Below are 18088 nucleotides of genomic sequence, written 5' to 3' on the forward strand. Positions count from 1 at the left end.
AGAATCTCTATCATCTGAAACAAATAAACAATTAATATATAGTATACAAAAAACTACAAAATAGAATTAAAAAAGAAAAATAATACATCTAATAGGGGTAGGGAGTACACCACATTTTTTTGGTCATGTTGTAAAATTTATATTTTTCTTTTTGATTTAGATGTGTTTTAGCATCATTAAGAAGAATTTAATATTAAAAAAAAAAAATTGCCAAAAAAAAAAATTCCGAACCCAAAAATTGATTTTGACCCCAAAAATCACTTATTTTCATTATTTTTGACTTAAATAGTATTAAAGTCACTTATACATGTCCTATACTTATAGTTTTTATCTTAAATTAAAGTTTACAGTTATAGGCAAACATTTAAAGACATTTCAACTGTTTTTGTTACATTATGATGTCATAATCACACAAAATATGTAAATGTTTTCGATAAAATAGTACTTTTTAAAAATTTAATAAGCATAGCTCTATTTAAAATTTTTTATTCTAAAAGTAACAGTTACTTTAACATTTTAAACAAACTTCTTACTTACCTTTAAAGATTCAAATGATGTGGTACTGGTATGTATATTAGCGTGATGTTAGATGTCATAATTCATTTAGTCATAAGTGTTTAAAAAACTCTTAGATAATTATTCAATTAGTATAACAACAAAATAAATAACCAAACATTAAAAAATTATAATGTATTATAGGCAAGCCATTGTATTTAAAGCCATTGCTGCTTGATTTTCATGTTGCACAGCCTTAAACTGCTTGTGATCTGTTAAGGTGCGTGTGCTTGGAAGAACAAACTCATAGATCTTCCATTCTTCAGTAGTGTGCGGAAGGTTTTTAGCAGCTTCAGACAAGGTGAAAGAAGACAGTCTACTACGTTTGGGAGGTTTTATTGATAAAGGAGAAGATGATGAAGTCGACAAAGAAGTTCTTAAATCTAATTCAGATTGATTTTGGATGGCTTCATCTTTAGATAAAAAATAATTATGACCATAAAATGAGCCACAAGCGGTTTTAAACGCAAGCCTAGATGCTTCTAGTGATAAATTACATTTTACTGAAATTTCACACAATGTGTTTTTTATAGTATCAGTAAAATTTCTAACTGTTCGAACTGAAGGACGATTAGAAAGACAACACTGGACAGCAAAATGTGAGTGGTTTTTAGTTAAACGCACTAATCCAGAACGATTAGTGCTAATGATAGTACTTCTACCATCATTTGAACTGGAAAATGAAGGTTCAATATCAACTTCCGAAATGTATGACTCCTCACACATGTCTCGCTTCAGAGCTGCTTGTGCTAATTCTAACTCAGTTTGCTTTTCAGTTACATATTTCAAATCAACATCTTCACTTATACGGCCATGACGGGAACTTAGTTGATCAGTATAAAAACATGCCTCATCTCCAGTAAGAGTATCCATGTTTTTGCCTATGTCAAACAACTTGTCAACAACTAGAGGTACGTTTTTATGTCTACCTGTAAATATATTAGATTGTCTCCATTCTTTGTTGAGCTGCCTCAAACTCTTTTTGACACCTGATTTATCTCGGGTCTGCTCCTTATACACTTTACTAAAGTAATTATTTACTACAGTTAACAACTTTGATTGTACTTGTTTTATTTTTAGAACATATTCTTCACCAAATGCTTTGGTCCACTGTAAAATGAGAGCTGTTGCATACGCCTTAACACAATTTTTCATCTTTTGTGATTTTGGGTTAGAACAAATGTTAAAAATGTTAATAGCAACATCATAAGTTGTTGGTAAGCAATCTCCCAGAATTATACTGAAATTACTACTATTATTCATCTGTAAAAAATTAACAAAAACTGTTTTTTTAATCTTTAACAGTATAGTGAACTTTATAAATCTTTAGTACAAAAGCAACTAAGAAGTAAGTAACCAAATTTTTTTGAGTAAACTATAAAACACTTGAAGATCTTGTAGATATCTAATACTTTTCAAACCACTTAAACAATAAACAAAAAAATAAATAAATTTCTATCTAGTGTGTAATAAAACTATAAAAAATTTATTTTAATAACTATTAAACTTTTAAAATAAATAAATTAAAGCAGATAACATATAATTTAACTTTAACTTTTTATCTAAAACTCAAAATTAATATATTGATGATTTGTTGCACTAGCCAGTTTTACTGCACTGATAAAATAAAACTGATAAAAAGTTGCATCATTGATTCTAAACTTCATTTCTCATAACTGCAACAAGCTCTAAATATTCTCTTGAGTTCAATAATGAATGATGCAAGCATTAGTTCATTACACTAATGTAAAAGCACAACAGCAGAATAAATTAGCTCTTTTTAATAAAATGTACCCTTACAGTCAAAATTTACATATTTTGTGTGATTATGACGTCATAATGTTACAAAAACAGTTAAAATGTCTTTAAATGTTTGCCTATAACTGTAAACTTTAATTTAAGATAAAAATTATAAGTATAGGACATGTATAAGTGATTTTATTACTATTTAAGTCAAAAATCATGAAAACAAGTGATTTTTGGGGTCAAAATCAATTTTTGGGTTCGGAATTTTTTTTTTGGGAATTTTTTTTTTTTTAATATCAAATTCTTCTTAATAATGCTAAAACACATCTATATCAAAAAGAAAAAAAAGTCTAGCAAACATCACCCAAGTACTCACTACCCCTACATCTAATTGTTTAATCACACTGTCAAAGAGGACAAAACAATACTATTAAATTTTATCAACAAGAAACAAACCAAAAAAGTATATATAATAAATAAAATAATAAAAATTTCATTTATACCAATGAATATACATGAAACAATGTCAAAACTAAATATTATCGAATACTTAAATAAAAAATAATGATGATCATAATAATCTAAATCTAGGGAGGACACAGTGTGGAGCCCAGGGTACACTATGGTTTCCATAGTCAATGTTGGCAGAAGTTGTTTAAAAAATGTTGCTTACTATTTTAAAGCTTAGGTAGTTTTATTTTTATTGTATATGTAATTAATTTTAAAGATTTTGTTTCATTTTTTTATTATTGTTTTAAAGTTAGCTCAATATATTAAATACAATTAATGGTGCTCAACCAAAAGGTCTTTCTCTTGTATTGAAATGTTGTTGATTATAAATATAGATTATACTTTTCAACTTTATTGCCAACTAAACTTAAAGATTTTATTTGAAGTTCTGAAATTAAAGTTTTTTGTATAGTTTATTAAGTCGAAATAAAGATTAATTTGACATAATGATTAGAAATGGTTGCATTACATTTAATTCTAATTTTCATTAAATTTTTCAGAATCTATTTAGAAATAGAAAATTAAGAATTTTCACAACTCAAGTTGAAAGAGGAATATTAATTAAGCTATACTAATTTCATCAATGAATAACCAAATGTTTTTTTGTGCACCAGGTCCTAGGACCAAATATTTGAAGTGTTTTTTTTTTTGTATTTTTATACTATTGTGGATTTTTGTTTAACACTGGACTTAGGCATCAAAAATAAACCAAAGACATTAAACAGAAAGCATTTTTTTATGATAAATAAACATCAGTCTCAAACTCTACCCTTTGCAACAATTTAGGTTTTCTTGGAAAAAGCAAGTGTTTTACATCATGATTTAGTTTTACCTGCCCCATTAGTATTTAAATTTTAATTATCCAAAAATAAACAAAAAACTGTCTTATAAAAAATATAAAAAACCCTTGGTGATAAGCCACTTGAGAACACTCACAAGCACAGGAAAAGTCAGGAAAAACTAAAAAAAAATGACAAAAGTCAGGAAATTAAAAAAAATCAGATTTTGTCAGTTTAAATTCACAAAGTTCCTTATTTTCCAAAGCCTTCAATTGGTGAAAAATAATAAAAAATCCTTTAAAGACAGACTAAAAGTGCAAAATTTTCCTAGAAATTAACAAAATTATTTAATTTTAATATGCCTTTATCTGGTATAAATTAATAAAATATCCTTTTTAAAACTGCAAAGATTTTCTATTAACATATTGAACAACTACCCTACTTTAACAATCAGTATTTGTAAGCTTTTAAGTATTGATGATCTGTAGCAAGGACACTACCATAGTGAAACTGTGATATATACATAAAAGGTTTATCTAGCTTAATTTTAAATTCAATTTTTTTTTTGTTTAAGTAAATAAGTTTAGAGAAAAGATTCTCTTTGACAAGGGTAGGGGCAGCAGATGAGAACAGTTTAGATAAATTAGGCAAATAGTTTTGACTGCCAAGAAAATGAAGCGGGATGCAGACCAGGTGTAGGAAACCTTTTCTTCATTAGATGAAGAGGTTGAAGTGCTAATAAAGAAACTGAGAAAAATAAATAAAGGTACATATAATTAAAAAAAACAGTGTTTGATTAAGTTCTTTATTATTTTAAGGTTTTAGTTGTGAAAGTTGGTTGTTAATTTAAAATTTTAATTGTAATTCTTTCATATATGTTGATTTGTTTATTTAGATACATTTATGTTAGGAAATGCTAAAAAATTGTGTCTATTTTTAGACAAGCTGTGTTTATAAGGTAATAATACAAGTATTTTGCTGATAGAGCTGTTTATTGCTGATACATCAATCATACTAAAATGGTTCAAGTGATGTAATGTAAGTTTGATGATTGAATTCAGCAAAATAACTATTATTTTAACATGTATTAATATTAAATTGAAAGCTTTATATAGTTTCTAGTATTAGGTTATGTAATTTAGAATAAGTTTAAATGAGTTAGTTTTAGAAAGTCAGGAAAATTTTAATAAAAAGTCAGGAAATTTTTCTCAGCTTGATCTGTGGAAACCCTGCACAAGACTATAATATCAACACTAAAAACCAAAAAGTGTGGGAAATCATAAAGCTCAAATCCACAAGCAAGTGTTCAACGCTACAACAAAAAAATTACACCAGCAATTCAATCATGTGATTACTGTCACCAGAGTGAACTCACAATCAGTTTTTAAAAATACATTAAACTAACATTAGAATAAATACATTAGCCTAGTTTATTTAAGAACAGTCATAACTCAATAATTGAGTTAAGGGTCTAAGACTCATTGTTATAAAAAAATCCTATTTTTTATTCATATTTGCCATTTAGAGTATGTTAATTTTTATTTTGAAAACTCAAGCTAGTTTGTATATATTTTTCTTAAATCAAGCTATGTTTAATGACTTCAAAACCTTTAAAATTGTCTTTTTTTATATGTTTTAAATTACTAGTAAGTATGAATTAGTTTAAGGGCATACGAGGTCCACCTTGATTTTTACAAGTTGATCTTATTTTATAGAGTTTTATCTCAGATATCAGAAATTTTTAACCAATTGAAAAAATTCAGAATAATTTTTAGATATGACCCATAAAAGTCGGTGACCTCAATAGGTTCCTAATGGAAGGCGCAAACTAAAAGCGCAAAAAAGATCATTTCACTAAAATCTATCTTCTCCTTCATTGTTGAAGAAATTTTCTTCAAATTTTCATAGGAAGTTTATTATTAAATTCTAAAGAGATTGGAGGGAAGTTTTTTTATTTTAAAAATAAAAGTTTTATGTATAAAACTAAACTATTTTTGTTGTTTTTCTATCTAATTTTCTTTTCTTTAAATCTCAACACTCAAAGTCTTTTAAACTATAAAGGGAATATTTTTCGAAAATTTAAGGTCACTAGCTCAAGAAATGAAGGAGAAGACAGATTTTTAGTTATTTTTTTATTTCAAGAAAATTTGCAGTTCATACGTTTATGTAGGGAATTTTTTATAAAAAATACATTATCTCCAAAGTTAAATAATATTTTTTATTCTATAAAAACTGGCTTGTGGTTTGTACTTCAAGCTTTTATATAAGATCCAATGTTAATATGAAAGAAAATTCTGAAGCTGAATTTATGGCTATAATGTTTTTAAGTAAATGCTGAGACTAATTAAAAAACTCTTTGTTGTTATAATTTTACAGAGTTAAACAGCTAGTTAAAGTCTGTCTCAAATAAATTAGGCTCTATATGTTCAAAAAACTGCCACATATGGCGTACAAACTATAAAAAAATTTTGAATCTATTAAAAGACGTGTAAAGTTAATTGATATCAAAATAAATTAATAATACTATGTTATTAATAAGAAATTAATCAATCAATATGCTTTTATTAAACTATTTTATAATAAAATGCAAGCTGAAAATTTACATATAGTTTTTTTTTATCAAGTTTTCAGGGTTTCCAAAAAGTTAGTAAAATTTCTATTTGACACAAAATTCTATTGTATAGATAAGAAAAAAGTTCTTATTTAATATATCTTAAAGTTTTAAGCTAAAAATAGACCTTAACATGTGTAATTTTAAAAACCTGGAGAAAATTTTCTAAAAACATTTGGCCACCCTGAGTTTTGTAATATCTATAGCAACAAGAAAAGATTTATATATACAGTAACCTCTCGCTGATTTAAGCACATTGTGTCCACAGAAAAAGTGCGTAAATACACGAGAGGTACCAAACATACTTACTATAATGGCTGGTTTTTGATATTCCTTCTAGTTAAAAGCAGATTGGGGACTTTTCACCTTTTAACACTTTGTTTACTTTATTTATAAATATTTATAAATATGAAAACAAAATATAAAGCTATACATATTTAAAAAAAAAGAATTTAAATTTATATAAAATATTAATACTTGTAGAAAAATTTTACTAATTTTAATAATAAGTAGATTTATCTTAATCTTTATCTATATGTGAATTATGTCTTTTTTAAATGTTTATTCATATGTAGGGCGAGTGTGCTGCATTATTTATTTGTGTTTTAAGTTCTCATTATTTCATTATACTTTCATTATTTAACACAGTCATATTTCTCTAAAAACTTTAATTTAACCTCTTATTGTTAAAAAATTTCTGATATACTGAGGTAAACTAAATGTTTATCAATTAGTCAAGGAACAAAAGTTTAAAAAAGTCTAAAGATATAGAAAAGTGAGTTAGTATTTTAAAAACATATTTTAAATTAAAAATATACAATAAACATAATTTATGCAATATTAAAAAAAACTAAAATTTTTATTTTTTGAATTTTATAGAATTCTAAAATGCATAACTAAATGAGAGTGCGTAAAAATGCAAGAGGTTACTGTATTTGTAAACTTCTAAAATACATCAATAATTAAAACTTTGGGTTTTTTATAATTGATAGCTTATAATACTTGCTCTCTTCAGAAGACTTTTTGTTATAGATTTAAATATAATTTAAAGTATGATAGATTTGTTATATGATTCTTTTAGAACATTTTACAATTTCTTTCTACAAAAGAGATTGAATATTGTTTATTTTATTGAAATAAATCTTAGTAAGTTGTTTTTTTAACTAGAATTTTGTCTGGTCCTAGTCTTAGCATAGAAGGCTAGAGCTGACTAGATCTCATAGATCATCAATTTGCAGTTTAACCTTTTCAACCTTCCATAAGCATTAGTAACCTATCATACTATCTAACTTAAGTTGCTTTTTTCCAAAATATTGTTTTGTTATCTTTAAAAACTATTTAAAGAGATAAAGCTTGTTTATTTTTTTGTGAAGGATTATTAAATTGAGCAATAACTATCAAGTTAGTTTTTTTTTGCATACTAAAGCTAAACTTTTGTATTGTGTAAATCACGTATAAAAACAAAATTTCTATTAAAAAGCTAAATTCTATTTTTGAATATAAGTAAAATGGACCGATTTGAAATGAAAGATGATGAGGAGTTCCCTCTTCCTCCAGTAAATTACAAGCAGTCTTACGCGACCCAGGGAGCTCTGTACAACGGGTCACACTTCACAGGAAGCCAGTCCAGCAAGGGCAGTCAGTACAAAGTTGAAGTATGTTGCAAAATTTTTAAAATCCTAAACTTGTTTGAAATATGTGTATGGTTACTTGTAATTAAGACTCATTAGTCCTAGATAGGCCAACTCAGGCTAATTTTAATTTTCCTATTTTTTTTAGTACTATCATTAAAAGTACATATAAAGATATACATATAATATAAAAACAAATAAATTATTATTTTTTTAGTTTTTCCATCTATATATTTCACCTTATACTTGTATTATACTTATATTAGTTGCATTATAATCATCTTCTGATTTTATTATTTATATATATAATTTTAATACAAGAAATATAAACTAAAGTTTTACAATGATAGAAAACAAGCTTTCTGAATACTAGTAAGATTGTAATAAAAATATTTAAGAGTTGTAATGCCAACCAAAATGAACAGTTACAAGTATGAAATTTTTATGTAAACGAAAATTGTTTAAAAAAGTCCATTGTTTCTAAACTGCTCTTATGTAACAAATTACCCAATAAATACTTTTTGTTACTAAACTAAGTGTAGTTTTGAAGTTTAATAAAAGCTATCTAAAAACTGTATATTGTAAACCAGCTATTTAATTTAAAATATTAATTAAATTACTTTTAGTTTCAACTTTGCTAATTCTTCTTATTGATGGTTTTAATGTTTTATAAACTCTCCAAGCTACCAGACTGCTATATTTACTAAAAAAAATGTTTGATTTAAAATTTACATAAAAAATATTTCTAAATTCCCAGTTTATAGTTAAACATAAAGTTAAGTTTTTAAGTTCATATTACAAAATGTATAATTTTGTTTTACATAATTCAAATATCTTTAACCTCTGATTATTTCATATTTTTAGTAAATTAAAAGATATATATAGTCTAATTTTATTTTATTCAGTTGAAGTTTTTCTATTTTTTAAACTTTGTTTATACTACATATAAGTAAAACACTTTTTAAGCCTATTTTGAATTAGATTGTCCTTGAAAAAGCTTTTAAACTACATGTGGCCTGAATGAATTTAAAAATTATAGTATGCTAATAAACTTAAAAATATAAAATGTTTTAACAATTTAGTTGTTGGTCCTACACTTAATACTTTCTTTTTGTAAAAATCAATATTTAAGCACAAATATATAATTCAAAATAACATAAACCTGTACCTATAAGCTCCTAGTGTATTTCTGGTCAGGAAGTGGATATAATATAATCATAGCAGTATTTGAAAGCTCAAAAAGTGCAAACTAAACCTATGGTTTAATTAAACTTAACAACATTGTGGTCTTTCACATATTAGACCAAATTTTACCAGTCTGGTATGTTTTTGTACTCATCAATTTGATATAAGCTGAATTAAAGTTCTTAATTTTTGTATTACTTTTTTCAGCAGTATTATTTATCGTTTTATAAAATAATCATATTAGTTTTTAAAGCTTTTTTGGGTTCTCAATGTGAACATGTTTGTATTCAGGCATGGAGTATTGGACATATTTTATAGGCATATTTTGTATACTAATTTATATTTTACTGATTCTATGTTGTTTTTTGTTTATTTGCATTGATTCTTTATTTTATATAGCATCTTTTATCTCTTTTGTTCAGGTAGAAAGCAGTACTAGTCAAGTTCTGACTATTCAGTTTTTAACAATTCTTATTTTTCTTTGTGTTCTCTATAAATCAATATTATGTTTTAGAATATTTTTTTACCATTATAATCTTATATATGAGACATACATGGCCTTTTTCCGTTTTTTCAAGATATTTTCAAGTATTTTTTGAGTGGGGCTAAAAGAAAATAAGAAAATTTCTGAAGTATGACTATTTTAAGTAACTAATTTCCTTATAAAATATTTTGTTTACTTCCATATTTTTATTAATGACTTTCAAGAACATTTCATGTATTTTTCAAGCTTAATTTATTTTTAGAAATGTGCCCCTTTAAATTTTTTATAATAATATGAGTTATCAGAAATTTAATGTATAATTAAAAGTTATGTAACCATTTAGTAAAAGTTTCATTCAGTAAAAGTATTTAAAAGTTAGTTGAATTTTGAACAAATAGTATTTCAGTTCAAGTTCAGGAAGTGTGAGCTCAAGCGGACTAAATTTACAGTTTTATGATGCTTAAGAACCATTAGGGGTCAAATATTTAAAAAAAACATGTGCCCTTACATAAAAGCTAAATTTATGGGGGTTGGTCAAATGAGCACAAAGACACTTTTGAATAAAGACATTCACAAAGGGAAACTATTGCAGGGTTACAATTTTGCACCCTGCAATAAATTAAATAAATTTGACAAGAGTAAAAAAAAAACTAGTAATTGAAATGCCAACCAAATGGGTAAGGGTTAAGGGTAAGTGATTGTAACAAAACAAGATACAAAATAAAAGAAAAAGAAAAATATATACTAATTGAAAAATATGAGGTCATAATTTTAAACTTACACTTGATATTCTGGAGTTGATTGTGAAAAGCAAAAAAAAGGTTTTAGGCGGATTAGAAATCTTGTCAAAGGGGGCCATAGCTTTTTAATTTCTATAAAGGGGGCCTTTTGAAAAAAAAAATTGGTAACCCTGCTGTAGAAAAAATTTATTTAATAATTTTTTTTTTGCCTTATTACTTTTGTTCTTTCTTATAGAACACATTAAATTCTCCAACTTTATACCCTCATATATCAAATACTAATTTGAATTTTACAAAACTGGAAGCAACTACTAGCTTTGTTAAAAATCTTGAAAATATGATCAACATGTAAAAAAGTGCTATGCCCTCCAATAGACTTAAACAGTTAAATTAGACTTAAATAGATACAAAGAATGTCAAGATTTTAAAACAATAACATGGTTAAGGTTTTTTTAAATGATTGGTGTCAGTAATACTTGTTTTCAACCATAAACTGTAATTGTACTTTATAAGTTTTTAAAGTACTTTATAAACTTTTTTTATTAAGTTTTATTATTCAGAAAAATTAAGTGAATATAGTTTACAATTACCATAAAAGTTTACTTTTAATTTTAAAAGTATATGTATAATTAAATACCCAATAACTTCATTAGGTATTGCGTACAATCTTATTATGTAACTAAAATACTATTAATTATTTAAGGCATATACTTTTTTTTCAAATAATTATATAAGCTACTTGTTACTTTTTACCACTTGTTAAAGTTACAAGTATCTTTGAGATATAATAGGTTCTTTATGGGAGCCAGTAACTAAAGGGAAAATAAACTATTTCACTAAAAATCTATCTCCTCCTTCAGTTTTTGCTCAACTGTTTAAAAACTTTTTCAGAGTAATATTTGTTTAATTTTTGACAACTTGTAGTAAACAGATTTTTAATTTTTGTAAAAAAAAAGTAATAAAAAATAAACCAAAAAAATATTTTAAATTTTGGTAATGAATTTTTTCAAAAATCCGCTTCCTACAAGTTGTTTGTAAAATTAAAAAAAAAACATTTTCCTTAAAATTAAATTTCAATTGTTCAAAAATGAAGGACTTATATTTATGTAAATTTATTAAAATTCTAGGAAAATTAGCATCAAAAATTTTTGCTTCCATACAATTGTATCAGGTTTTTTTACATAACTTGTTATATCTCAAAAGTTTTTTTTTTGCGTTCCGCAAAAACTATTGTATATTATATACTCCAAGGTTTTGAAGCCAATATTAAGGCCATAAGGGAAATGAGGTTCCAACACTTTTTTTACAAAAAATAACTTTGCTATTTATGTGAAAGCTTTAAGTACAAACTACAAGCCAGTTTTTATAGAATTCAAAAATATCATTTAATTTTGAGATATTTGTAAAAAGTTTCTGGTACAACCGTATGGACAGCAAATATTTTGGGGTCAATTTAAAATACAATAAAAATCTATCTAATTCTTTTTTCAAGCAATCTCCTTCAAATTTTCAGGAAATATTCCTTACATTATAAGAAAAAAGCGTAACTTATAGATTTTAATAAATGAAAAAAAAATTATAACATAGAATTGAAAAAAATCTTTTTTATGTTTTCAAAAAGGTATTTTTACTTAGAATTTTTAAAGTCTAAAGTAACGTTTTTTTTTTTGTTATTCTGTTAAGACCAGACTGTGATAATTTTAAGAAGATTGCTTGAAAAATGTAGGAGACAGACTTTAAATAAAATAGTCCTTTTTCGCTGTTTTATTTTCCATTCCTATAGATAACCTATTATGCCGCCCGACTTTGACCGGTCATATCTCAAAAACTAACTTAAGTTTTTTAAGATGTAAAAAGCAACTTGAAGCTTGGTAAAAACTCTATAAAATATGAGCAACTTGGAAAAAACAATGCCTAACCCCTATAGCCTTAATTAAGAAAAAAATTGGATCTTCTGCCCTTGAAACCGTATGCTTGTCATTAATACCTGTTTTTATAGTAAGTCTAAAGCAGGGTTTCCCAAACTTTTTTGCTAATGGCCCCCTTTAAAGAGTTTGAAAAAGTAATGGCCCCCTTCAATATATAGATTACTCATAAACTACAATAAAATACACATAAGACCTTTTTTTTTTTTTTTGCTCTTCATCTGCAAAGAATATCTAGTGTAAGTTTCAAGTTATGGTCTCATGGCCCCCCTGTGGCTCCTTTGCTGCTCATGGCCCCCCCTCTTCCCCCTTTGCTGCTCATGGCCCCCTGAATATCTGTCATGGCCCCCTAGGGGGCCACTTGGCCCACTTTGGGAAACCCTGGTCTAAAGTTTTCTAAGTTTAAAATGTCAACATCTAATTGCAAATTGAAGCTTGTCACTAAAATTTTATTCTGTTTATAACTTATGTAAAGAAAGTAATGGAATATAAAACTATTAATATGTTAAAAACTTAATCTTTAACTCACCCAACTCCTTGAAGAATTAGTATAGTTTTATTTCTGTAAGTATCTTTTATCTATTACTATTGTTGATGTATTTCATAACTTTAGTTTTGATAAGTATTCTTTTGATTTGCTTTAAAGTAAAAATCTGTAATAAATTTTAGGTAACATTTCAGCATGTTGATTTAGAAAATTCTTACTTGTCGGGCTACCTGCAAATAAATGGTCTCACTGATGACTTTCCAGTGCTAATCACCTTCTTTGATGGGGAAATCATCTCTGAAAAACATCCTTTCCTTACCAGGTTTGAAAAACAATAATTTTTATGAAGTATCATTTCCCACATCAAGATAAAAATAATTTAGTAACAAATTATTCCTTACTATGTATGTTTTCTATTTAAAATAATTTTAATATCATATAGCTCCTCATTAGTATCCTATTAAGTTAAGAAACTCGAAATTTTTACGTAAGCTTAAAGCAATAATATGTAATATATTTACCTAAGACTTTTTTGAAACAGAATCTTTTGTGAAATTTATACTTTTCAAATTTAGGTTTTAGGTATAAATTAAAAAAATCTAAAGTTTTTTATATATTTTAGAACTTTCTTGCAAGGTTATAAAACTTTGTTAAAAATGATGGCGTATAAATAAGAAAAACTAAGATAGTTATGATAGTTAAAGTTTTTAAAGTGTTATGGTTACCACTTTATTTTCTTTTATACTATTTGTTTTCTCGGAAGTTTATATCTTAGTTTTACTTTATAAATAAATAGTATTCATTGTTGTACCTGTTTAATTCTCAGACAATTTAAAGCTTAAAAATATTTTCAATTATCACACAAATAGTTAAGTCCAAATGCTTACACGCTTAACAAAAACATTTAAAGCAAAGTTTAATCTTTTATAAAATTGAAGATAATTAATTTTTTTTTTAATAACTGAAAAAAAAAACGTTTATAATGAATAGTTTTTAGTACCTTTTAAAGGTTTTGATTTTTTCGTGTAAAAAAAAAGATGCAATGCATCTATTCTTTAAGAAAGTTTTGAGTAAACACAAGACTAAATTGTTGTTATCAACCCACCAAATAAATCCAAACATTAATAATGAAGTTTTTATTTTAATAAAATATATATTAACAAGGAAATGGGAAGCCGACGAGGAGATAGACTTGAAACACTGGCAGGAGTTTGCAGCATTCGAGCAGTACGCTAAAGACTTCAACAGCGACAGTTTCGATTACGAGCAACTGAAGCATTCTGACTTCGTGTTCATGCGGTGGAAGGTATTGATGAAAGTTTTTTATTTGGAATTTTTTTTATATTAAGATTTGATTATTAGGGGTCAACTTTTTTTAGTATGTTTTAAAAACGAGCTAAAAGATTTTTGCAACTTAATCACATGTATGCTTGAATGGTATTTAGTTTTACTGAATAGTTTTATTAAATAATATTTTTTTCAAATATTTTTTTCTAGCTTAAACAAGTTCTAATAAACCACTATGTCATATTTAATAATTATTATTAATACAGTAGAGTAGACCAAAAGAAATAAAATCTACTTTTCTAAATTTTTAAGCTGACTTTTAACTACCCACTTCAATTAGATTGACACCTTTTTTTCTTCTTTTTCCCTTGTTTCATAGCGTGTTGACACCCGAACACAGGAGCACTTCCTGGTGCCCGACCACAAGATAGAGTCGGTGCACGGGGCCAGCTTCACCGGCTTCTACTACATCTGCTACCAGAAGAGCAAGCAGGTCATACACGGCTTCTACTACAGCAGGAGCTCCGAGAAGTTCCAGTCGCTGACGCTCAACCACAAGAGCGAGATCACCGACTCCGTGTACCAGTTCCGATGACGGGAAAGCACCTGAATCAGATCTTCTTGTTGGTGATCCCTTATGTGGATAGTGAAAATTAAGTTTTTGTGTATTTTCAATTTTTTTAACTCTTTTATTTTCGGAGTTGTTATAAACAGAAGATTTTTTTTCGACTAATTTAATACGTTACACTTGATTGTATACAACTAAGTTAAAAAAGTTTGTATTTTGAAATCCCCTAAAAACGATGTAATTAATGAAAGACTTAATTAAGTTTGCTCCAGTTACTAAACTCGGTGTTTTTCAGAGTTGTCATAAGTCTAATATTTTTTTACTAATACAATTTTTAATTCTGTTCTTTACAGTTTTGTAGATCGATTAAGTTGGTAAAAAAGCTTATTTAAGTTTGTTTGTAGTTTTGAATTGTAAGTTTAGTTTAAAGTTTAATCCACTATAATTTTATTAATATTTTGTATGAAGTTTTGTTATAATAATTAACCTAAAGTTGTCTAACTGTTGTTTTTATTGATAATATTTTCTAACATTTATTCGGTATAGTTTATTTGTTCATTTTTCGAACTTTCTGTTTTACTAAAATAACTTGTTTGTAAACTATATTGCTATAAACAAAATTTATTAATTTTTTAAATATGAATCTGTAAAACTAATTACCTACAATAAAGTTTTTGTACAAAAAAAAAAAAGACTAAATGACAAATGGTTTATAAATCTGCAGTAGATACGTGTTAACAATTTACCTGCTTTTGTGAAAGTTATTTTTTTTCACAAGTGAAGAGTTAAAAGTTATTAGACTAAGTCTACTAGTTTTTAAATTCAAGTTTTGTAATTAAATTATACCTTTAAACTTAATTCAAAAAATATGGCTAATTGTTTTCTTTATGACAATAACAGCATTAGTTTTGTCTTTTATTGTTGCTGTAACAAAATAAAAGTTATAATGATTTGTTAAGTATTTGTTTATTATGATTTATTTTTTATTGTACTTAATGTACAAATATAGAAAACTTTAGGATTTTAAATTAGTTTGTTTTTTTTACTTCCTACATTCAATATAAATCTCACTATAAATTTTCAAAGATCGTTATAAAGTCAACGCTCATATTTACTATAATTTAAATTTTTAATATAAATTTGTCTTTAAAATTTAAATGTAACATAGTTTTTCAAAAATTAAGTTTTTCATACATTTGTATAAGTATTTGATCAAAAAGTTTTCAGGTTATTTTAAACACCGACTAATTGTTTTATAGTTTATATTAATTTCTATAGTTCTTACTTTATTTTAATAAATAAGATATATAGATCAAAGTCAACATGTAAAAGTATACCGAAATTAGTTGTACTTTGGAATAATATTATAGTAAGCTAATAGTACAATTGTTTGTTTTATATAGGGTTTTTAATAATTTAAAAGTGCTACATATTTTTTTGTTTCAATGAAAAGTTTTTGTCATAGCTTGTACTAGTAAAAACAAAGTTTGTTATCTATGGTGCTAATTGCTACTTTAAATAAGTATGTTGTTAGGGACTTAAGATAGAATAAAAAAGAGCAAAATCTGTTTTCTTCAAGCTTAATTTTTTAAAGGCTTGTACATAAGTTAACTCTAATAACTAATCAAATAGTTTTTTCTATTCTAGTAGTTTATTTTTATTTAAAATATTTTGCTCAATACATAACATCTCTATCACATAGACAGCAAAGTTTCATCTTGTCTAGTAATAAATATTTTGTATAAAGGACTGTTTGATTTATTAATTGTCTGGGGCATTAGAACTTCTTGTGTTAATAAGTATACTTTGATAACTTATTTTGATAGTGTTATAAATTGCTGAAAAAGTGCTAATATTAAACTGGGTAACAGTACTTAGGTTATGCAATTATAATTAGAATAGCGATAATTAATAAGTATATGTTTAAAACATTCAAATTTTATTAATGATACCGTTTAGTTTGCATGTTTTAGCAATGAAAGTAAAATGAACAAATAAGTTTTAAGGAACTTAAATAGTGTATACATTAGAGTTTTGCTCTCACAAGTAAACCTGTATATTAAACTTAATTTAGGTAAATAAAAAACACTGCACTTTTGACAGTAACATTTTATACTAACATAGTTTGATTTATATAGTTTGATAATTTGTTTTTGAATAAACGAATAGTTATCAGTTGTAAATAAGTTTTAATTTCCGAAAACGTAATCATAATAAACATTTTAAAAATTTTATTGATACTTTCTAACATAAAAATAAATTCTACTACTACTTGTTCAACCTTATGTACCTAACCAAAAGTGCCACCTGTTATTGAAATTTTCAGTTAGCATAATTTACAACGAACAATAAAATGTGAGTTTATTCAACAGGTAAGCAACGAATTTTAGAACAACTAGGATTTATATAGTATAAAATAGTACAGCTGTTTGAGTATTTTGTTCGTTTTTTGCAATGCGTAGTATTAAATGTTTCATAAGATTATTTTAAATACCAATATAAGATTAGGATGGAACTTATTTGTAAGACAAAAGCAAATATTTATTGAAAAAGAGACAAGTAGTGTAAAGCAATGGCCAAAAATAAAGAGGTATCTTTTATTAACTTTATGATAGAAACGTAATCTTTTTAGCTAAATTTGTTTTACACTAAATATATTGTTTTAGAAACAATAGAAACAACGAAAAAAGTTGAGCATTTTCGGTTAAGGTTAAAAAAGTTTGATTTAAATAAATATTTTGTTAGCAAAATTCATAAGTAATTTTTTTTGTTGTTATTTCTTCATTAACCACTGGTTGTATTTGTCTAATTTGGTTTGACCTATAGCTTTATTTTATTAGCGGCGCCTTTCCTCTGTGTATAACAAAACCTGTTCCTTAATACATAGTTTATTGGTCTGTAAAAGTGCTAGGGGCCTTGGGTTCTTAAGTTTTGTTTATAGTCAGTGTTCTCAACATTTATCAGCTACTACGAAAGTCCAACAAACGCTGAGTTATCTTAGTATTAAAGATTTGAAAGTAGATATGAAGCAGGCTCTCCTAACAAAAGTGAAAAACGATGTTCATATAAAAGCGGTTCTAGTTATACGAATAAAAGTGAAACAAGTTGTATGGATAAAAGTTAAGCCAGTTACTCAAATGAAGGCTGAACCAGTTGTTCAAATAATGTGAAGCCAGTCGTTCGAATGAAAGTGAAACCAGTTTTGGAGTGAAACCATTTGTTCGGGTGAAGTTGAAGTAGGAAATTGTTGTTCTCTTTTCGGAAGCTCCGGAATTATAAATTATGTGTTATAATTTTTGTGTTTTTATGTTAATTTTTAAACTTTAATTAATTAAACTCAGTTTATTTTTTCATTTTTAATGTACAATTTTGGTTTATTTTTGTCTTTTTGTTGTATGTCTTTCTGTATAAGTGGCCTAGGTTTTGATGCCTGGGTCCTTCGTATGACAATAAACTTACAATAAACAAACACTATTGTTGTGTGGAGTTCAATGTTGTAATCATTTACATTACATTTACCACAAGTAATTCTATGTTTTATTACTCACTTGATTATGAGTTGAATTTGGTATAAAAATAA

At 26.0% G+C, this 18088-nt stretch overlaps 1 protein-coding gene across 2 annotated transcripts; it reads left to right on the forward strand.

Annotated features, from left to right (window-relative positions):
- The first annotated feature begins 7684 nt into the window (after positions 1-7684).
- LOC145838081 (glucose-induced degradation protein 4 homolog) lies at positions 7685-15361 on the forward strand. 2 transcript variants are annotated; one of them, XM_082945616.1, is made up of 4 exons: positions 7685-7856; positions 12836-12975; positions 13818-13959; positions 14320-15361. In XM_082945616.1, the coding sequence occupies exons 1-4, from the start codon at positions 7710-7712 to the stop codon at positions 14533-14535; spliced, it is 645 nt and encodes a 214-aa protein (XP_082801742.1). In that variant the 5' UTR covers positions 7685-7709; the 3' UTR covers positions 14536-15361. The 2 variants fall into 2 exon arrangements, with proteins under 2 accessions (XP_082801742.1, XP_082801744.1); XM_082945618.1 differs by having other exon boundaries at positions 14341-15361.
- The last annotated feature ends 2727 nt before the right edge of the window (positions 15362-18088 follow it).

The sequence above is a fragment of the Thalia democratica genome, chromosome 6, assembly GCF_965202585.1.
Source record: "Thalia democratica chromosome 6, ktThaDemo2.hap1.1, whole genome shotgun sequence".
Lineage (NCBI taxonomy): Eukaryota > Metazoa > Chordata > Thaliacea > Salpida > Salpidae > Thalia > Thalia democratica.

Excerpts from the sequence above, each read along its gene's own strand:
- LOC145838081 (XM_082945616.1), top strand. The coding sequence starts at position 7,710 with ATGGACCGATTTGAAATGAAAGATGATGAGGAGTTCCCTCTTCCTCCA. Across the intron at positions 7,857-12,835 it reads GCAGTCAGTACAAAGTTGAA|GTAACATTTCAGCATGTTGA; the intron begins GTATGTTGCAAA and ends AATAAATTTTAG. Across the intron at positions 13,960-14,319 it reads TCGTGTTCATGCGGTGGAAG|CGTGTTGACACCCGAACACA; the intron begins GTATTGATGAAA and ends CTTGTTTCATAG.